At 30.8% G+C, this 23,806-nt stretch overlaps 1 protein-coding gene across 1 annotated transcript; it reads left to right on the top strand.

The window, feature by feature from the left end:
- Positions 1-30: 30 nt before the first annotated feature.
- On the top strand, positions 31-22,813 carry LOTGIDRAFT_228425 (hypothetical protein; the record flags this gene model as incomplete). Its single annotated transcript, XM_009053489.1, has 54 exons — positions 31-110; positions 490-613; positions 1,031-1,080; positions 1,316-1,591; positions 1,949-2,015; positions 2,205-2,300; positions 2,522-2,567; positions 2,787-2,852; positions 3,082-3,125; positions 3,280-3,341; positions 3,624-3,715; positions 3,985-4,049; positions 4,359-4,531; positions 4,894-5,045; positions 5,472-5,638; positions 6,321-6,612; positions 6,885-6,991; positions 7,402-7,488; positions 7,685-7,796; positions 7,990-8,110; positions 8,491-8,602; positions 8,813-8,901; positions 9,158-9,227; positions 9,509-9,610; positions 9,769-9,828; positions 10,053-10,146; positions 10,481-10,691; positions 11,028-11,299; positions 11,575-11,841; positions 12,023-12,119; positions 12,517-12,610; positions 12,853-12,996; positions 13,315-13,406; positions 13,567-13,822; positions 14,066-14,121; positions 14,275-14,338; positions 14,512-14,685; positions 14,966-15,121; positions 15,374-15,452; positions 15,785-15,951; positions 16,298-16,471; positions 16,836-16,949; positions 17,131-17,220; positions 17,539-17,604; positions 17,736-17,920; positions 18,295-18,440; positions 18,805-18,919; positions 19,291-19,469; positions 20,061-20,192; positions 20,448-20,584; positions 20,790-20,861; positions 21,072-21,212; positions 21,534-21,641; positions 21,939-22,813. The coding sequence occupies 54 exons, from the start codon at positions 31-33 to the stop codon at positions 21,993-21,995; spliced, it is 6,651 nt and encodes a 2,216-aa protein (XP_009051737.1). The 3' UTR covers positions 21,996-22,813.
- Between the last annotated feature and the right edge of the window lie 993 nt (positions 22,814-23,806).

Here is a 23,806-nt window from a genome sequence, read left to right as displayed (position 1 = left end):
TAAAAAATTTAATGTTTCTTAGACTAAAATATGATTTGTAAAAAAAATGGCTCATCTGTCCCTTTTAACTTGAACTTTAACTTTGTTTTGATTATAAAGACAGTAGCAAGGTAGCCTGTAGATGATCTGTAAATCAATTCCATTTCATCATATATCCCCCTTTCCTCAAACTCTCACATCCTCAAAAGACTTTTGGAGATGCCTTTTAAAAGCACTCAGTAGCTGATGATAATTGTCATTTCATCACTGAAAAACAGGTGTATTGAAGTTGAATTTTCACCTGTAAAGATTTATTTGAAGCTTCTAATTTCCAATTTGAACTCCAAGTGAACAGCCTTAGAGATACGGAGTAAAGCATAAAGATAAATTCACCCCTGTTCAGATTGGTGCAATGACGATGAAGACGAATTTAAGATGTACATGTTCTTTTAATTTGTGTTCAGGTTATCTCTTTAAGAATTAAATCAAATGATTCACCTCTGGTTTCAGATTAATAGCATGGTTGATTCAGTGGTGTTTAAAACGTTATTTAGATGTTCAAGTTAAGGTTGGACAGATTGGTTTATTTAGATTTTCTAATGTACAAGCTGTTATTAAACGTGGATTGAATGTGGTAAGTATTATGTTCATGTAATAATAGACATGAAGTAATATAGAACGCTAGAGTGCATTGATATGAGCCATACACATTCTCAATATTGATTTATGTAACAAAGTAAGCCTACTGCAAAATCACAAGAGTTTGCAGTCATGTAAAGAGATGTTTTAGATTATAGTTTAAAGCCTTTGCTATATTGATGAGAAGCAAAATGTTTAGTCCAAAGAAAACCTATATCTTGACTAGATCATTTTGCTTGCAACCTCAGTTGATTGACTTGGCTTTTTTTAATGCTCTTCAGTCTGTTGGCAAGGCATCAGCCTGTGAAGACGACAATACAAATTGCAGATCTTTGAGATATAGCAGATTTTATGCTGGGGTTTAAAAGTTGTTTTTATGGGCATCTTTATTCACTTCTGTTATATTTTTCAGGAAATAGGTCAAGTATGGTTGTCAAGTTGTTTTGTTAATCCAGAAATCAGGTAAGAATTTGTAAATTAAACGTTTGAAGTTTGGTTGCTATTTTTCTGGTGTGTGTTACTTCAACAAATTGATTTTAAGGAATTATAGTTGAACTAGACTGAATAGATCTTTATTCTGAAAAATTATAAGGATTATGGAAATAGTTAGAAATCCAGAAGAGACCATCAATTTGGTCTGTAGACCTACAGATTTTAATAGACTTCTTATGGATGAGAATGTCATTCTTACTTTCAGAAAACCACTGGTCCTGCGTATTCAGGAAGTAAGAATACAAGCTAATATAGAAAATGTTGAAACTGGGAGAGAAAGAGATTCACCACAGCCTGATGACAGGTCTGCTGCTTCAGCTGAACAAAGGGAGACAATTCCTAAATGGTTACACTATGCCCAGTTTATTGGAATTCGAGTGGAAAACCTAACTATGATGTTATTAAAGACTATGTTACCAGATAGTTTGATACATATTGAAGGACAAGATATCAGTATAGATTCTACTGTCACTGATGATAGGTAATTTGTAATTTACACAGATCCTTTTGAATTATTATCAGAGTAATATAGCTTCATATACAAAGCTGTAAAGGATTATGAAGATGTAAAGAAGGCACACGTATAACATTAATTTGCACCATTTCAAGTTAATGAAATATAGCTTTATAACTCATCATAGCTTTTTAAAGAAGTTTTCTAAACTTTTTATGTGTACCGGGACACTGATAGCATCAATTTGCACCATTCAAATTTTTTGTCAGATGTCTTGTGGTTCATGCCAACACTGAGAAATAGTAGAATAACAATGACCACAGACATTTAACGAAAAATGACAATTTTCAAATATGATTTTTTATATTTTTTTTTTTTTTACAGTTTGAACTTAGCAATACATTTATCTGGTGTTATGTGTAAAGCTTTAAAATCCCATGAAGGAATTCCAGTAAGTAAGCCGAAAAGCAAAATTAATTTCCTTCTCAAAATCATAGAGAGTCTATCTAGAATCAGATCTAAAACTCTGTTAATTCAGTTTCTTCAAAAATATATCAACATTGTAAGTTTGATTTTTGAGTCAATCATTGGTTGGTCACTACCATAAGTTTGTCATGTTAATTGTCTCATGTTTTTGCAGGATGAAGATTCCACTAGTCAGCAGTGTTTAGCTGAAATAGGTGTTAGTTTATTTACAGAGATAGGAGTTAATGTTTTAGATCCTAAACAATTACAGGTAGTACTAAGACAGTTTCTGGCAAAATAGCTTATGACTTTTGAATCTCAAGGATTTTGACTGGTTGAAATTCTTTCTAGGAAGGATGAGGATCTGCCAATTAAAGCACTGTAACACATTAGTTGTCTTGGTATTTGGCTTACAGACATCATTTGTTTGATTATTATAGATAACCCATATAAATATTATCATGATATCTGAATCTCTGAATTTGATTTCAGGTTGTTAGATTTTTAGTTTCCAAACCACAAATGATGATGACTGAAGGTAAGGGTTAATTAATTTTCAATAAAAACTACCTCAATAGTAGATTTTGTGAAATATTTATTAAAGGTAAAAAGTGTTTTTACATCCAAATTAATCAGTAGTATATTAAGTCCGTTTCAGAAATTCATATGACAAATTTGGATGTAAGAAAACATATGAAAGTTGTTGAAATATTATAATTAAAGAAAATTTTGATGTTGAAAATCGATATATTTTCAGGATTTTTACAAAGTCTTCAGCTGATAAATTTTGGTGAATCATCATCTAATCAAGGACCAGAAACAAGTCAGTATAAAAAATCACTTTCTGATTAGTATAAGAGATTTACTCTGTACGAACTTGTCTGTGAATATCAATTGAATGCTTATCAGGAGATCCTTTTCCAAATACTTGTCAAAATATACAGAATAAGATATTTTTCTTAGTACCATCTTCAGATAACTTTGTTGCTTTTCTTTGTTGTTATGAGGGTTTTATCTTATTAATTGTTACCAGAATTTTCACTGTTTTATAGGTGAAGAGAGCAAGCCTCTGAATTTATCAAGGTTTAAAAGTTTGGTAAGTAATATAGTTTGAAAGGTAATAAATAGTAGTATTATTCAATGTATAAATTCTTTTGAACCTGTTAAAAACTGTTGGTGAAAATAAGAAGTCTGCCTCTAAAACATATTCTGATTCAGTTATTATATAATTATTATTCTATTTTTTACAGAAAGAAATAAGTTTTGACTGCTCTGATTTAAATATGAAGATATTAAGGGAAACAAAACAAAGGTATGTTGAATGGAGTGTAAAACCATGGCTAGATGGTATACTAGTGTAAATAATATGACTCATAGACTCACAGAATATAAAGCTTACTACAGATAATACTTTGGTCCGAATTTTCTCACGGTAACACAACCAGTGCTTTTAACAGTTGTTCTGTCAACTTCCACCTTCAGACCTTGAAACAATTAACTGTTTTACAATTTGTTTTGTATTGTCCAAAACAGGTCATGTTTTATTGAATTTCAGTTATATTTATATGATTATATTATGTTATGTTTGTTTCAGGAGTCTATCTATTGGTTTATCATTATTTCATCTAGGATTTCACAATGAAAGTAGAAATACTCTAGATTTATCTTGTAATATAGTCTTAGATGGTGAGTAGTTGATTTCTGTCATATATGTGCTTTGAAGACACCACTCACTGATTGCCTTGAGAATGACAGTAACTTATAACTCTTACTCTTACTTTATGGCACACATAAGCTTTATTAACTTTCTGATACTTTTTTGATATTCCCAAATTTTGACATGTTTAGATATCTACGTCCACCATTCATTAGATATCAATATCAGATTCTGTAAAGAAATGAAAGTTTGAATGTTTATGGCAACAGGTCGTTATTATATGATGTTTCTTTTATAGATTTTCAAACCAGTTCTTCTCAAGCCAGATTTGCTGGAGTCACTAAAGTTGAACATAAAATACAGGTAATTAAACTTGAACTTAATAACCTCTTTAAATCCTGACAAACCTTTCTTGAATACTAATAAAAGAACTAACTTTGAAATTAATTATTTGGATCTCAACCAAGATTAATGGATTTGAAGCATATTCTTGAGGATATAAATTCATAAATTGTTATTTTGTCTGGAATATTGGTTGATTTTATCAGTAAGCCATTGATATTGGCTGATCTAAGAGAAAATTCAACCTCAAAATAATAATGATTTTACTGTATGAAATAAAATGAAAATCTGTGTGTTGACAGGAACCCTATGAGTATTTTTTTCTGGTAGGTTATACTCGATCATATAACAACTATATCTGTGGTACGTGGTGGTTTCTTTCATTATCATCATGATGAAATACAGTACTGGATGACAGTTCTAAACAATATACTTGACAATCAAACATCAAATACATCATATCGTAGATTGTCAGCAACCAGACGACCACCAGCAACTTTGAAGTAAGTTATGAAATCTTGAATACTTGAAAACAACATCTGAATTTAATGGTTCAACCACCTACATACCAAACGGACAATGTGAAAATTCTGCTAGCAATCTGCATCATAGCACACCACAGTGTTTGATTTAAAGAGCCATGCTCCAGAATACACTAGGTTTTGTCCCATTCATTGCTGAGGTAGATTTAGCTGTAGGGAAACTATTGAAATGCAGCATGCCAAATTGAATGAAGTGAAATTTAGACCCCAAGGACATTTGGGTTGACTGGAATATTGAGAAAAGATGACATTTTCGAGTTAACCAGACCTAAGAACCCATGGCAATCATTTTTTGAGCTCTTACATTTAACTCTGTGTTTTAGATCCAGTATGATAGAATGGCTCAGTAGCAAGAAGATAAATTATGAGATGAAATTATCTGAATTGTCAACGACTATATCATCAGCATCCTGTTCAGGTTTACACGGAGGCGTGTCATTATTTAAAACATCAGGCACTATTAAACCCACCTTTGGTAAGTATGTTAATATATATTGAAGCCTGTGTTCTGTTTGGGACTAAGTTTTCAAGGATGGCATGGATTCAAGATAAAACAAAATGAAATTTTATACACCATCTTTATTCAGGCTCTCAATCAATCTCTCATGGGGAATATCCCTGTCATAATCAGCATGTTACTTGTTTTGGTACCTATATTATACATGTAACATGAGATGTATAAAAATAATACTATTTTTGGAAAGTCAACTGTTGAACAATATACGTTACAATGTCTTTACTTTTACTGCATAAATGTATCTTTGGCTGATTATGTTGATATTAGGTCAGATTAGAGTTTGCTACATATATTTTTTGAGGGATTGTTTTTTTCGAAATGAGTTTTGAAAAAAAAATTCAAATAATATTTGTTACATTTGTCATGAACCTAATTTTATTACAGGTCATGAAGTTGGTAGTAGTTATTTAGCTAGTCATGATGTTATATTTGAAACTGAAGTGAATTGTGTTTACTGTTGGCATATTGATTCTGGTGTAGCTGTCACTATACTAGGAAAGAAGAAACATCATTGGAATCATTTATTGTATCTTGAAATGATGATGATAAAGGTAAGTTGATTTAATAGGTTAACAGGTCTTTGAAAACTCTTTGATTGCACAGTGCACAAGGACAAATTTATTGGTAAAAGTTGTCCTTTTCATTTTTGACTATAAACATGTGCAAATAGTAATGCACAGTGTATGCATGGTAAGCCAAGAATGGTTTAGAATGTAAAGTAATGACACTTATTGTTTTTCTACATAAACATTGCCAATATCCTATTTTGAAGTCACAAATTTTGTCTGTAAGAACATTTTAAAGAACATTATAATTATATTGATTTTATTTTCATTTCTTTGTTTATTTTGAAATGTCTGTAAGAACAATTTTGTAAAGTGAATGGAGCACTTCATTGTGATAAAAGCCAGTATCCATTTTTGAAGTCGAATGTGAAAAATCAATTGATTTGATAATTTGAAACTCTGATTGAAGAAACCCTGATCTCAAAAAATCATTCATGGAGTTTAATATGATTTTTTATTCTCTAAAGCCAACACAGAATCTAACAGAGGCAACAAACCATTACATTAATTACAGATCTACATATTGTTTGTGTGCATTTATTTAACATACTTCTTGACATATGAAGCAAATGCACACATTATCTATGATAAATGGAAAAGTTGTTATATAATTAAGACTCATTAGGCTCTCAGTTATGTTTATAATATAGGATACATTATACAATAGGTAAAGAAACTCAACCGAAATTTAAAGATAGAAGGAATGAAAGATAATCTACAGTTAGAATGGTCAACTACAACCCTCAATACACTACTACAGCTCCTGAATTCAATCTTTAAATTAAAACAACAACTACCACTAAATATACCTCCAACAGATGAGAGTTCCAATCATGTAGATTTACCTTCACCTGAGAAGAGTTCCAATACTGATGTGATGTCTTGTATATCTCAAGAGCTATTGACTATTAAGTTTGAACTAACAAATGTTAATTTCTTCTTGTTGAATGATTTTAAAGGTAGGACATTCTGGATGAGTTTTATAATACCTTTCACATTGGCTAATATCAATGAACCCAGAAGATAAAATTTCAGTCAATAAATCACTTTAAAGTTGCAGGTAAACACTGTTCCTTATAATGTTATGAGCTTTATAACCACATCAGTCACCATCCTTGTTTTTTGTGCAAAGAATATTAAAGCTGATGGAGTGCAAAGAGAAAGTGGGGAATTATTCTATCTTTTCATCAAAATTGTTGTCTGAAAAAAGATATTTGAATTGTAATTTCAGTATGTTTAATGTTAAGAACAGACTCTATCAGTACAGATTATCAACAATGTAAATCATCAGTATCATTAACTGGTTTAAAATTAGTTTATTTACATCAACAAGAGCCAGTAAGTAATTATTTTTTTTAAATTTTGTGAAATCATTGATGAGTAAAGATCCCTTTAAATCACATGACACAAGTTGAGATTAAGCTATGTCTGTATAAAATATAAACAATTGTTCAAGCAGATGATCCTTTAGCTACATTTAGGCCAAGAGATCTTAGATAACTCCTGGGTTTAATTGTACATAACGTTTCAACAATTTACATTGTCATTATCAGTTGAAACAAGGAAATATGTAGTATAATGGAATTACATTCCACATACTTCATTAAATTTGTGTCAAACAATCAGAGTGGAAATAAGGTCTAGCGAAAATTTCTCCAAAAATGGAATTTAGAGTAGAAAGGATTGGAATACTAAATAAAAAACACTCCAAGTCATCAAATCTTATACTTTCTGCTTGTCTGTTTTAGTATCAGAGTTTAAGCCGATCTGTAGATTTACAGAAACCAGTAGCCAGTATGAAAGAAATTAGACTGGTTTATAAACATACAGAAATGGTATGTTCTATTTTTTCGTTTTTTTAGAAAATGATTCTGCAATACCCTCTATATTATTATTCATAAGGTTATTATTTAATCCTTTATATTTTGATATTTTACTTTTAAAATGATTTAACTAGCCATAAAGATACGGCCAAAAAAAAATAGTGCATTAGCCAGCTACAACCATTCTTTGGCTCTTTTTTGTCTTCAGGAATTAACAGTTCAACTAATGAAGGAAGTTTTAGTGGTCTGGACAACCCATGCTCACATGTGTTTTGATCAAGGTCTTCAAGACTTAAAGATTCTTTTAAACAGGTTAAAAGGTAAGATATTTAATTTGAAAAGTAGTTCAGTTCTACACTAGTGGTCTACAACTTTTCAAAAGAAAATGAAAATCTAGCATTTATATATAACGATGATTTTGTCAATCAGTTGATCTTCGACCTAACCATAGTTATTTATTAGATATTGTCATGTACTTAATAGTATGTATTGGTATTTTTTTTTCTTTATTAGGATTTGCGCATAAAGATGTATCAGAAGTGAAAGTCAGTAACAAAGCACCCAGAAAACTTCAATTAAATATATTGATACATGCTGATATAAATCTTACAGCTAAACTTTCTAAACAACATCAGTAAGTTATATTTCTTTTATCTTTAAATATGTTTGAACTGACCGTTGCGCTTGGGACCATTGATAATCCAGAATTGAATATTTCTGTTTAAATTACCCTCTTTCTTTAAGATGGCCCTGTATGTACAAAACTGCATGTTTATTTGCCAATATCCACCTCTAAGGTCAACCTAATTGTTAATCAGTGTGGTAGATAATAAACTTATGCTTCTACATGTTATCCATGGTCATGCATATACTTCTTACAGTTAGTTAGTAAAATTCATTTAATCTATGCAAAATCTACATCTTTAATTATTTTTGTGTATAACAAGGACACATTGAAGAGGAGAAGTTGAATGTATTTTTATCCCTTGATAAAAAGTATGTAATATATTTCAGAGTAACTCTACACACTAATAGTCTATTATTAACTGGTAAATTACCAAGTTGTTTGATGGAAATAAACCATCTGACTGTATCTTTTGATACTAATGAAATATTCAAATTGAAAGTAAGTTGTCTATATTGGGTATATTTGTCTTACTTGATGTATATATTTCCATTGACCCTTACCAGGACCAAAGCATTTTAAGATTTGCTTTAGCAATCAGCTTACAAAAGCAAGTGTAAGAAAAGAACCATCAAGTTTTATTAGACCTTAATCTAAATAGTACACACAATATGCATTATCTTTACCATTTAAATTTGACCTTAATTTCAGAATCTGGTATTTGAAACTCTATCTCCTAGTATTTTACAACGAGAAAGACAAGCTGTAGGTAATCTACAACTACCAACAAATAGAACATGGTATGTTTCTTCTTGTAAAAATAGTTTTGTCTTAGTGTCTTCATATTTCTGAACAAACCTGTTCTCCAAAGTTGACTTGCAAAAAAGTATAACTGTTAGATAATAAAGGAGAGAACAAGCAATTCTTTGCAAATTGTCCTTATTCTAGTGTGTTGCTCAAACATTGCACACTCATAAAGCATAGAACTAAATTTTCATATATTTTCATCATTAAAAATGTTCAAAGATGTAATTCAGATCTATATTTTTTTTGTAGGGGAATTTCTATAGAAAACTTTAGTATAATTTTTCCCTACGATTATGACTTTGCAGCTTGTTTTGAAGAGGTAAGATGTTTTTAATAAAATAGTCTAAAATAATTTAACTTTTCTTACCATTATTTAGCCTGATTGATTTGGCAAATGCACATAATTAGCTTATCCAATAGCAAGTATTATCTTTTCTTACTTTTTTGAAAATAAAGTTTTTCCTCCAAGATTCCATTTCAATAGTATTGATAAACTTTTGGATTAGGTAAAGAATTGATGTAGACACTTTATTTTCTTATTAGGTACAAAACACCTTACAATCTTCAAATGTATATAATGCTTATATTGTTACATTTCAGGTTGTAAATACATTTAAATGGTTGAAACTTGTACATAAAATACAGAGGAAGCCCTTTACAGTGGATAGTAAATTACCTCCTGATCTACGTATATTAGTCAAGGTAAGACACTTCATATATTAATAATTTGAATTATGTAACAACAGAATTATTTCTCTTGAAAATGGACTGAATAAAGAATTAACAATCAGTACCTAGATGAAGTATTAGTATTTAGAATAGTATATTCCAAGATGGTAATATCTAAATTATTTTTCTAGTTATTTTGTGTTCAGTTATCAGATGATCCATTTGAGGTTAAACTTGGTGATAATTTTGAAGTAAGTAGTAAGTTTTTTTTTTTTAAGGTTTAAATGCAGATTACCATTGAAAGTTCCTTGTTATTTTCAGCTTGATGATCACCTTTGATAATTTGGATAATAATCCATGAGCTGGTGCTCTTCAGGATATTCAGGGCTGTAAGGCGGTTTTTGCTCTCTTCCCCAGTCCAATCCTTTTTGAATTAATATAATAACATAAGAACAAACTTAATTTCATTTTATAGTTGTTAAAAGATGAATATTATGAAAGTATCAATAGAAAAGATGTATTAGATGGTAAAATTGCTGAATTACAAAGACAACATGGCCGCATACCAGGTAAGATACATAGTTTCTCCATGTCTGCTTTCAGGTTAAGTACATTTTGGAAGAAAATGTGCCCTAACCCCTAAGTTTAAACTAAAAAATTATTATCTCTACAAATTATTTGGATACGAGAGAGGACTATGAGTTAGTAGTAAGTCACACAATCTTACTGGATAAACACAAGTTTTAAGTGTTAGTACTTAAGGGTGGAACAAATAAACAACAATTTTTTCCAGGGTAACAATGTAGTTTCACCAGATTCCTTTCTACCTGCGGTCCACGGAAAATCCACACGATATTGAGCTTTCCTAAATTATCTGTTTACTTTATTTTATTTATGTTGTAGCCAGTAGAGTAGAAGATCTATATACATCACTATCTAGAAAGAGTGCTGATATATACGTACAGAGATCAAAACAATATTACAATACAGCTTCAATACGTACCAAGTTATTTACATGGACTATGGAAGAGGTGGACATAACAGCTCTAGCTGACCTCTCATTTCATGGTAAAGACAATGTTGTTAAACATATGAAAGAGATAGACTCTGATAGGTAAGAACTGATTAAAATTGGTTGCAAGAAATCTTTTAGCAAGTTCCCCTTGCATGCAGAGTATACTGTCCCTCCCAGAAAATTTGTTGTCGATCTGCAGCTGGGTTGGTCAACTTAGTAATCCTATGTATCTACAGAGCTAATGCTTTTACTCTGGTATTTCCTTATAAGAGTTGTATTTATTTGAATAATATTGAAATTTAATTGAATTAGATTAACATTTATATTTCCTTTTTTAAACACATTTTTTTTTAATAGTTATTTTGTCTATCCTGTCAGTACCGTGTTTCAAATTGAACTTTTTTGTGTTAAATTTTTGATAAATTATAATTGCAGTCCATACCCTGCTGAAGGATTAGAATTCTCAACTCTATGGTGTAGATCTGTAAGTTTTAGTGTTAAATTATGGACTGTGAGATTAAGAGACTATCCCTTACCGATGTTAAATGTACAGAATATGCATGTTTGGGGTAGATTTATTGGTGCTGAACAAGAAGCCACAAAACGTGCCAAAAGAACTTGTGTGGTGGAGGTCAATAAACCATGGGGTGATATGAAAGTTGAAAGAAGTTTACCTCCTCTGAAATTTTTTCATGATTTTAGCTGTGGTAAGAAAAATCAGACTTCAATATCAATCAGTTTAGTTTGGAGGAATTGCACACGTTTCCGATACAAAATCTTGAAATATAAGTATCTCCTTCACAAACGTGTTTGAGGGTGCACTTTTCCTTTATCAGATCACTACTTGGCATATTTCCATTCTTTTTGCCAAGGACCAACTGGTAGAAAGATCCTAGTTGTTCCCTTCTTTCTTTTCGCCACTTTGAATTGTTCTATACATAGACCAGAATTGAAGTACATGAACTATGAATATTTGTTGCAGATATGAAGAGTTGGACGATGGCATATGGTGTGTGTTGGGAGGCAGCGTTTGCCCAGTATAATATATGTTTAGACATGGTGAATAAACCATCCATAGATCCTAGTCAACCTTTACCATTCTGGGATAAAATAAGGCTCCTATTTCATGGACGGTGGACCATGTCCATTGGAAAAATGAACTGGTTATATCATGCCCAATTAGATCCTTTCAATAAAAATGAATTAATGGAATGGACGTGGACTAATGTGGTTTTAGATTGGACAAATGGTATGCTTTTGTAACTTCTTATAATTGATAATTGTAATTAAAAATCCTTATTATTTATATAAAGAAACAAAGAACATTAAAATCTCAAGACATCATTCCATACAAAAAAATGGGTTATTTTCATTGAATGAAATTATTTTTATTGGACATTGTTCATGCAATCTATGTTCATCTTTTGCAGGTAAATTTTTGTTAAAGGGTGACTTAGATATTTCTGCTAAAACGGAATCTAAATATGATGATTGTAAAATGTTTCATTTACCTAATCTTAGGTTTTGGTAAGTTTTCATAGTTAATTGCCAAAATCCAAATTTGAGATCAAAAGAAGAAAATTTAATCATATCAGTGTTAGATTATAGTGTCATTTAATTTTGTTGTTTTATCAAATGTCTACATGTTTTATGGGGTTGTTCTTTTGTAATCTACACAGAATCTTATTTGATTTTGCTTTTGGTGCACATCAACGACTTGGATTGACAAAGATGAAATTATGCATGACAAACTTTATTGGACTAGTATGGCTTAAAGTGTCTGTCTCAATGCTTATTGAATCACGTTATAGTACATTACTACCTTTTCTACGATTTATTTCTTGATTAATTTATCTGTCTTCATTTCATTTCATTTGATAACCTAATGAATATTTTGGCATTAATGGCAAACTGTATATTTTAGTGTCAGATTGGAATGGTTGTGTCCAGGTAATCCTAATGATCATCATTCCGTGATGCCTTGTGCTCCTGATAAAGTTCCTGATTATTCCATGGAGGTAAAGCTACTAGATTTGTCATTTACCAATTGTAACAAAACAATTGAAGACTATGAAATAAGTATTATATTGACCTAAACCACTTCTATTTGCAATAACAACCATTGGCAAGGCTAGGTGTAAGGGGAAGCTTTATTCTCAGTCAAATTATTCAAAAAATTTAGAAACTGCAATCAAATGGTTTTAGTTTTAAACTTATTTCTTTGTCAGTGAAATAACACCAAGATTTGTTTTTATTACAGGCACATGATTCATTCCGAGCCTTTAGATCTGAGAAATTGAATCTAGATATTAGTTTAGAAACACAGAAATCAAAGGAAAATCCTGAAAATATTCCCAGTTGTTATTTTTATGCCAGTACTTTAAGATTTATGGAGAAAATAAAGGTATGGTGTAATTTGTTGTAATTTCATGTAGTCAGTGTTGGAATTGCGTTAGTATATGTTACTGTTTAACTTCACACTCAACCTAAACACAAAATAATGTTGGCTTCAATTTCTAAATTATTTTTAATATGTTCATGGTAATATGTAAATGGAGTGAATTCAGCTGACATGTTTAATAATTAATCTTTATTAGAGTGAAATTAAGGCCTGACCTTTTAACAAGTTTGTGTTTTAACTAAAGACTAGCAATTGTTTATTTGAATTGGTTGTATTATATTATATTGTCAACTACTGATATCTTTCTATCTATTATTTCAGAATTGTTTATTGAGTACCACTAGACCTATAAGACGTGGAAAATATTTTAACACAACATCAAAACGTAAACTTCAACTTAGTAGACATTACAAGTAAGTTTTATTACAGATAAGTATGAATGGATAAATACTAGATTTAATTTTCAAAGCTGTTGATCTAACAAGTTCGATCTTGTATTTCCTCCTTCTTTTTTAGATTCTAGATTTGTTGTTAGATCTTTGATTTCATGAAATGATTATTGTTGTTTTACAGAAAAATAAAGATGTCAGTAAATTATCATCAGTTTTTGATTCGATATTGGATGTCGTTTGCTAAACAACATGGATTTGAAGTCCTGTCTGACTCCTTTACATTAAATATGTGCAATAAATTAACATTGGTACCAATAGAAGATGGAATGATACACCGACCTGCATCTGACTGGAATGTTCATCATCTTATCTGTAATCTGGGTAAAACTAAAACATGGTTGTGTCAAGCTATGCCTCAAGATGGTGAAGATAATGTGGTAATTTCTTATTTTTACCTGATAATCTTTAACATGAAGAAATTTTTGTTGACATAGTCTAAGATTAAAGAGGTTGTTCCAAGAGAAATGAGATAATAGTTTTCTTATTATTATCATGAAACAAAATATAGACTGTCTGCATGTACATAGATATCTGTACCGTTGTATTACTTGTGATTGTAAACAATATTTTTTTATGTACTGTGTTATATATGTGGCTCTTTATGTTTCTATTATTTTCAGTTAAACATGTCTATAAGGGTACCTGCAGATAAAAGTTTCTTCCTTAGTGTGAACAGGTAGGCTTATTTTTCTTGATATTTCTTATATTCCAATAGTATTTTATAGTTCTGATATGTTGATGCTTACATACTGAAGGGAATTCGTTTAAAATATGTTTGGGCATTGGGGCATTACACACAGTTTTCAGATTACATTTTATTGTGTTTCAGTGTGTCATATAAAAGAGGAGAGAAATCAAAGAAAAATGAAACTAAAGAAGCTGAAGGAGACCAGGTAAGTCTCAAATCAATCAATTAGACTTCAAAATATGTGTAATAAATCATTTTTATGCAATGTACAAATTAGCTGAGAAAAGTCTCCAAAAGAGTAACCGAGTCGAGAGTGGCATCAAGTGTGTTTTCATTATTTTTATCATTGATTAAATGTTCAATGTATATATGTTTCAGATCACACCAACTCACAGTGTTCATGTGAATGAAATGAGAGGATCATGGACTAAAAAGAATCGTACGGTGTTGATTGGTATTTATGATAGTTATCAGAAGGCTCAGTCACTGAGAAGAAACTTATCATCTGAGGCTCTGAAAGGATTTAAAGTTGAGGGAAAAGATCAAGGCAATGTAAGTTGTCAGTAATATTTTTATTTTGATTAGCAAGCACATATTTCACATGTTCCACCATATCTCTTTCCCTTACTCAATCTCTTTTAAAGAATTCATATGGCTGATATTATTTGTTTTGTATATATCAGGTGAGATATTAAAGCCTGATTTTGAAATTGATCTGTGTGATTTACATTGAATATTTGTAAACATGAGAAGGTTATGTAAAAGCCAGAATATCAAAAATGGTTGTCAAATTTATTATTAATGACAGCGTTAATAAGAATTATATTTTCAGAAAGCAACATCAATGTCATCTCTAGTATCAGGACCACCAGGAAGTCCTGTAGTAGCAACTAGTCCTCTATCTAAATTACAAGCAGGCCATGCCTTATCAATGTTAATGAAACTGGTATCAGAATCTGATAGTAAATCTGTTGCCTTTACTGAAGAGGTATGTCAGGGTCATGTAGAATCCTTTAAACACTTCTGACATGGCTCTAGAAATTTGGAGGGTAAGGTTGGTTGATCCAACAGACGTTCTCATCTAATCAATCATTTTGAAATGAATTTTGAAACGATCACAGTTACCAAAGTTAAGCCCTTCATTTCTTCACCCTCATCCTAGTTGATACCAGAACACAAGAATATAAGTACTTAGTTAACTAGCAGCTGTATAATTTCTAATTTGTTTGTTCTCTTTCAGCCGTCCAGTTCTAATATGGAACAGTTACATGGTGTTAGAGCTTGTCAAACGGATGATGTCATTCAGAAAAATTGGCTCAGTAAGTTCTAATATTCCTTGATATTAATATATTGGCTTGATATTGTCTTCATGTACTTGTATGTGATGAAAATAAAACAAAATGAGTACAAACAGCATCTGAAACAAGTAACTTCTAGACTGTGTCTTGATGGTGCAGAAAAGTAGGAGTTAAAATTCTATTCATTTCATTACACTGTTTCTTGGAAATTATTCATCCAGCTTTTATCTGTACAATACGTTTTGTGATTTTGAAATTCAGAATTTTTTTGAATTAAAAACTTGCTTTGTGGTATTGTAATGATCAATTCCACCAAATGTTGTGTTCAATTTCTCTGATTATGTTGATTTCAGTTGAGTTGGACAATAGTCAGATTATATTAAAAGGTTGTGAAACACCAGGTTATGTTATTGTTAGTGCTGCTAAAGCTCAGATTTTATCATGCCGTCATCATCCAGTGTGGAGAAACACTCAACTACGAAGTAAAACTACTTGGGTTGGTTCAGTTGAATGTATGCAGGTATATGAAATATATGCTCATCCATATTTTTAGATAAGGTGGTCGATAATATGGTTTAGATCTTTTGACATTAAGTAAATACTATTTCATGTTTGGTTATTTTAGTTAAACTACTTACTTTTATGGACAAAATACTCCCACTATTTTTAAGTATTTTAGATATTACAGGCTGATATTGAGCAGCTCAAATAAAAATGCATCAAGTCGTTCAGATGAGATACTAAAGCGAGGCCCCATGTGCTACAGATGGTTCACATTCAAGATCAGTAGACAGTTAAATAGGGTCTAAATTGCCCTCATTTCTCACAATGTGCAGAACGTTAATACCATTTCTTTTCATTTTTAGTACTATGCCACAGTAGATCCTGGAGATGATTTTGAAGATGATGATATACCCTGGTTATCTAAAGAAAATGTAGAAGATAGATTTGAACCTGATTTGTCTGGTGTACCAGAAATGGTTGGTAGTGGCCATAGTGTTGGTGGTGTTATTAGTAATACTGTTGGACCTTCAGATAAGGTATGTTACTGTACTATTTCAAAAATTAATCTTAAAACTAACTATCAAGATGATGTTAGATGATTATCATAAAAATATGTAATTGGTGTATCATTGTATGTAGATTTTAATATTAAATGCCAATAGCCTGATTTGAAGTCTAATTAAGTAAAGATGTGTTATTTTATATGTTTTTTTTAAGGTTTCTTAGTTGAATCTTCCAAGTACTGTAGGCATCATTTCCACTTCCTAAAAGATTTGGTAATCAATACAGAGCCCGCAGTTTTAAACCCTTATTCTACATTAGGAGTTGTCATTGATTTATGAGATAATGAAAACTAATGTGGATTTCACAGTACTGTTTTAATTTTGGTCATTATTTCAGAAATCAGCAGGAACTATCCAACTACAACGTATCATATCAAGATGTAAATGTCAGTTTTTCTATGCTAATTATGGTGATGTTAAACCCAATCAACTTCCAGAAGTTCCTTTACCTGTAAGTTCATTCGATGTACTAGTGAAATAGACACATTTGTCAATTTTGATGGGTCAGCAGTGTGAACATTTATCTGAATTCAAATTCTCACCTGATTACTGAATTTTCTTTAAAAACATGATGTTTAATGTTTGACAGTCCTTATTATATACTAATTTGATGGGTGATTCAAATTTTACAGAGAACAGAAGACAGTGATGTAATGGAAATGGAAGAAGGAATTGATGCCTTTACGATTTTACATCATGATTTAAATATGTGTTCTAACCCAGTAAGTTGATTAGTACACTCAACAAGACTTCAATGTCACTATGGAAGAGTTAAGGCAATATTAATGAAATATGTTTATATCTTTGTAAACTGATTACTGATTAACCACTGGTTACCTTTATTTGTATTGTGCGTACATGTGCTCATTTAATTAAAGTGGCTTGACTAACAAGGTTATGGTTAAAGTCTGTGACATCCTTTAAATATTGAACCCAGTTATGTAGTAAATGTACCTCACATTCTGAACAAATTTCAATATTTCTTGAATTCTGAATGATTTGAAAGACATACATTTTAAAGCTATGATTTGTTGTTTCAGTTACAATACACTATTATATTAGATATAGTTAATAATTTGTTGTTGTATGTTGAACCAAAGGAAAAGGTAAGAAGTGTTTTTAACAATGAACAAAATGTTAAATTTTAATGCAGTAAAATGTGATTGTGCAAATATTGGTCCAAATGTAAAATGAAATAACTTTTTTCCAATGTTATTCAAATTTTCTTCCTTTCCAGGAAGCCAAAGAGAATTTGCAGAGTATGAGATTCCGTTTAGAACTCTCCAGAGTTGAAGATCAGAAAACACCAATTCTTCAACTACAAGAGAAGGTCAGATCAAAAGCTCTTGAATTACGTAAACATGAGAAAGAATTACATAAATTACAGAAAGAAATTTCAGATGATTCAGCTTCAGACTTTCAGTAAGTAGAAAGAATTGTTTTTTGGCACTTTAATATGAATTTGACTTTATTAGGAAATAATATGTATGAAAGCTATTACCACCATTCTCGCCCTTACAGAAGATGTAAAGAGGTTTTTTGTGTATCAAGGACACAGATATCATCTTATCGCACCAGTCAAATTTTCTGTCAGTAAGTCTTGCAATTTAACTAAAACTATGCATTTTATAACAGAACATAGATTTTTAGTGAACACCCCTCATCTCTCAAATAATGGAAAAAATTTGATGTTCTAGAACACTAAATTACCAATTTAAATTTCACCAGTATTATCAGAAAAAGCCTATTCAGAAAGTAAGAGTGTGATGGGTAATCTATTTATTATTGTATTGTAGATTGTTAGATTTTGGTAAAGATCTACAGGAACAGTTAAACAGTTGTAAATCAGATGTCTATAAACTAAATGAAGAATTATCAATAAGAATCAGTTGTTACAAAGAAAGTCAACTTCAAGTTAAACAACAAATGAAAATGGAAAAAGGTTAGTCAATGTTTTAGTTCTTTCAGCTCTTGTTTATTCTCAATCAGTGTGTGAAAGCCTCATTAATCCAGTCGACCTAGCTGTAAATGGGTATGGATAATCTAGGGAGATCAATGACAAGAGGTTTGGCCAATGACCAGCTGGTAGACAGGATCCACATTAACTTTTGTTGTTATCCTTATAAAACTCTTCTTTCTTTACTATGCACATTATAAGTGAGTAATATTAGTATTTGTTGTAGTATAATGAAAATATATAAGAAACATCACATACCAGTAGGATGTGGAATCTCCTTAAGAATTGAAAAGTTAATACAAAGTTTTTATAGCTGAAAAGCTGAAATTTGTATTTTTACCCATTACAGCCCAACAAGTTGATGTTGTAAGAAGAAATGAAGTATGTTTTAAATTTGCTAAATGGAGATTAACAGAAGAAGATGGTCAACTTGGAATAACTGATATTACTCTCAGAAATTTTGTGTAAGTTCTTCTAAGATTATAATCCAAGTGTCAGATTTTTTATAATCAAAATAGGCCTTTTCAATACTTGCTGCTATTTATAGTAATCTTAATGTAATTTCAATCAAAGCAATCTGGGAATTTTTGGTAACCTGGCAGTAAGTAATGCTACAAAATCAGGTTAGTTCAGGAAAGGTTATAGCTTGTTCAAAGATATGACTTCCACATGTGAAATGAAAGCACACATTGCGCCTCTTCTCGATACAAATTGGTAGGGAAGAATTTAACATAAGGGCCTCAAAGTATCACCTTCTCAGAAATGTCTCAAAATGGATTACAACAGGCAGTTATGACAGACTTATCCATTGTTGATTTTGACATATTTTTTCCAGCTATACGAAAGTTAATAGAGATGATGATACATGGACTCATCTATTAGAGATAGGATGGGTGAAGATGGCTAACCTTCTACCTAATTCTATTTATAAAGATGTGTTAATACCTAGAGATCCTATAGAAAAAGAGAACAGACAGATGACTATCAGAATACTGTGTAGTGAAAGACCTCCAGGTAAGCTTAATTATAGGAAATCTTTGTTGCATTCAGAAGTTTAGATCCGGGTGCTGATAGTTTTCAGCTTATTGTCCACCAAATCGTTGACTTTTCTCTCTTTTTTGGTGATGTATTTGACTAACATAGATGAAAACATCAGCATATGAGATTTGATTATTTACATCATGAAAGATTAAATAGAGAATAAAAATGGGTGCACACAATATTCGCTATTATTTAACAGCAAAAGTCAGCAGGCATTGACATTTGACCTAAAAGAAAAATAAACATTTAGGTCAGCGATCTTTTGTTTTAATGTGATTTGATCCAGATTATCAATAAAATAAGGGATTATCTAATTGACGATAAGTGATTAAGACGAGTAGATGTCGGATTATACAGATTTTTCTGAGTGTTAGGACCACTGAATAGTGTTGTAATTTGGAATACACAGAGTGTCTTAGTACTCAGAGTTTTTTAAACTAGCCTAAGAAGGAAATCAATCGGGACTAGAAAATGATGTCGGATTACGCAGAATGTGGGAATACTTAGATATCGGATATCACAGAGTACACTGTACATACATATATATGTAATATTTGATTACAGTTGGTGGTATAGCTGTTAAAGAACATTTTGAAGTCAATGTTGTTCCTATGCAGTTACAATTAACTTATCATTTCTATAAAGCTGTAATGGCGTTCTTCTTTCCTGACAAAAATATAGAAACTGATGATCAAGGTTTGTCTTTATATTCTTAATGATAAAAGTAATTTTAGTTCAAATCTGGATCAGTGGATGGAAATCTGGCATCCTTCAACAAACCAAACTACCTCTCATTATTTCACTGAACTCAGAAGTTAACTTGTCTGGATACTTCAGGAGAGATACATACTAAGGGAATTCTACCATGGGATCCATTATCATCATTATTATAACATCCTTTCATATTACTGTCTGTCCAATTCTCAATTCCAATTCCTATATTCTAAGTAGAAGATGAAATGGAAGGTCAGAAGAGAAAGATTGACAAGAAGAAAGACAGTCTGAAAGAAAAAGAGAGGAAAGAAAGAGAGTCAGCCATGAAGAAAAGCCCATCATTTACCAGCACTGATAAAATAGATATTATGAAGGTTTGATCATTTCTATATGATATGAAAACTGTAGAAGTCAGAGATTTCAAAGAAATCAGAGAAGTTTTATATCAAATAAATTTTTTTTGGCATGCAAATTTTGTTGTAAGGTTCAAAGACTTCAAGTTTACAATAACAATTTAAAGTGGAATTTTGTCTTAATCTAATGCAATCATTGTGCTAAGTGTGTAATTTTTACTTCCAGATGAGAGCAGCTAGTAATAATTCATTTCTGTACATCAAAATACCAGAATTATCTGTTAAAGTCAGTTATAAGGTAAAAGAGATGTTTGCTTATTAGTCAATTGCTTGAGATACAGAGAACCCACAAAAGAAAACATGTAGTGAGAGAAAGTTGAAAAGAAAATTGATGACAATTTCTTAGTAAAGAATTTCATGTTGTCCATATTACCCCAAGAATTACTGAATGATATGATGTGGAACCCTAATTTATTCCATGTTTTATGTCTGTTAAAATGTTTTAAAGGGAATGAAAGAGAAGAATATAGAAGATGTACATGATTTTAGTTTTGTTTTACCCACCATGGAACACCATAATAGAATCTGGACTTGGTTTGATGTTTTAATGGCTGCCAAAAACCACAGTAAACGAACCCTTTTATCTCAGGTCAGTTTTATGTTATCAAAAAAAAATAGCAAATTGTTTTCAAATTAAGTTCATGCTTAGCTTAATTTTGAAGTCAAGTTTCGAATATAGATCAAAATTCCTTGATTTTTCAGGTTTGCCAGTCAATATTTCTGAATTCTGATTTTGAAGATTCAAAGGTTTTGAGGCAGGGCATACTTACCTTTCAGAAAATGCCCGATCCAATTCTGCAACTGAGTGTATCAGCTCATTATTGCAGTGTCCCATTGATTATTAAAAGGAATGTTCATTAAAAATAAACACGGCATCTTTAATAATTTTTGATATTGTATGATTTATTAGGCTATCAAACAAAAGTTACATATGAAAGCTAGAACAGAAGAACCACCATTGACAGATGTTCAACAAGAAGAAGATAAAGCTAAAATGTTACTTGGTGCTAAATTATTGGTAGGTTAATCTTCCTTTTACGACCAAGAGTAATTAATCAACTCTTCAAAGATGTCGATAGATAATTTATACTTAATATACAAGAAATTACATGTATGTCGAATCTGCAATTAGCGATGGTGTTTATTATATCAAAAATACTATTGAAAAAATGAGAATATACAACTTTACTTTTGACAGAAAATCTTCAAAATTAGATGCCTGTAAGAATAAATCTCACCATTCTGGGTATTAGAAGATATATCAGATATGCATTTTGGCATCTAATGTAGCTGAATATTTCTTCTATTTTTGTAGGCTGGACAAGATAAACCTGTCAAGAAAAGTTTATTCAGTAAATCACCTAAACAATGAAGTAGAGGTGATACCAGTCAGATATTCAAACGACATTCAAATGTGAGGAGTCTTCACAAACACAAATATTTATGATATATACAAGTGAGATTGTGATGTTCATCTATAACTGGATGTTAGTAAAGCAGCCAGCCAGTCATAATTCAACAACTTTTTCGTCATAATATGTCAATCAACATTGTTGGTTTAAACCTGTGCCATGTGCAATGATGCATGCTTAATAGAATTAATTCACCTAAAATAAAAAAAACTTTGTGGCTTAGTCTTTTATTGAATATTTTAAATCTAAATTGATATATTGAACTTAAATTTATCTTAAAGGGATTACAAAGAGATTTCCAAGTTTTATACTGTATCATGGACACTGATAACATCAAGTTGCTCTATTCCAATTTGTAATCAGTCTGTGGTTCCTGCAATTAAACATAAAATAAGTGTTGATGACTAATTGCAAAATTTGCTTTATCACATAAGGCCCTTAGCGATTAAGGCCCTTCGTGACATCAAACACTTACCTTTGGAGGAATTGCAGATGTCTGGTTGAAAAATGTAATGGCGAAAATTTTTGACATCAGTGTCCGCATACACATAACATTTAGAAACCTCTTTACAATCCATTCAATAAACCAAATTGCCATTTCCACCTAATGTGCATGCTGTGGTATGATCAGAATATTTTACTTTGAGATTAAAACTTTAGATTCTGTATTTTCCTGTCTAAATATTTGTTTTGTTAATGTTTTCCAAGATATAATGTACTATATTACTAATTATTAAATTATTTTATTTTATTTTTAATACAATAAACTTTGTCCCTCAAAAGTGAATGTTTATGATTTTTGAGTGCTTATAGGCCTATATTTTGCATTGATTGTTCCGTTTGGAAATCAGTGTATCTTTCCTGCATTGATAACTACATGTCTCATTTGGAGAGTTAAGGGTGTCTACAAACTAACTAGACACTAATGCCGCTGCCCTGCTAAGCTTGTAGAGTAAGGCCTAATAGTGACAAGTAACATGTTGAATGAACACAATTCTGAATTTTTTGATATATTTAATGATAAATTGTAAGAAAATAAATATGAAAACTTTATGAATGATAATTTGGCAGTGTATAAATGATTATTATTAACATGAAATACAGAATGTTATCATGCAAGTACAAAACATAAATAATTTCACATAAATAGTTTTGCTATTTTACATTGAAGGATACAAAGGCACTATGATAATTGTTTCAGTAGGCACAGACCACAAATAAGCAAGTCATCATCATTAATAAATATCGACTAAATAAAATTGTGAAATTTCTTTCCTATTTGACAAATTGAAAACTTAGTACACACATTTCCTTATGTAAGCATAAAAAAAATTCAAAAGTTTCTGCATTTCTTAGACATTAATTGATTTTCATCTTTCGCATGAATTAATTAATTAAAAAATAAAGGTGTCATAAAAGGAATGGAGACTATTTTTTGCTGGTGTAGCAGTATAAACATCTGAACCATTTATAACATTTAATAATCTATTTAACCCTGGGATTTCTTCCAATTTACCCTTGTTCTTTACCAATGTCTAAAAATATAAATCCACATATTACTTTACAATTCACTATCATTCCATTTGAACATTTTATAATGAGCTATAAATATTGGTATTTCGTTATATATATCATTTTTGTGGGACTAAAAAGCTGATATGCTGGCTTTTATAGCTTCAATACCTTAAATTTGGGCGCTATAGTATGGTACTTCTCAGAATTATAATTCAGCACAAGTTCTTTTGCATTTCAACTCTTTAAGTTGGATACC

This window comes from Lottia gigantea (assembly GCF_000327385.1).
Source record: "Lottia gigantea unplaced genomic scaffold LOTGIsca_2, whole genome shotgun sequence".
Taxonomy (NCBI): Eukaryota; Metazoa; Mollusca; class Gastropoda; family Lottiidae; genus Lottia; species Lottia gigantea.
This window is presented reverse-complemented; position numbering and strand designations above follow the sequence as displayed.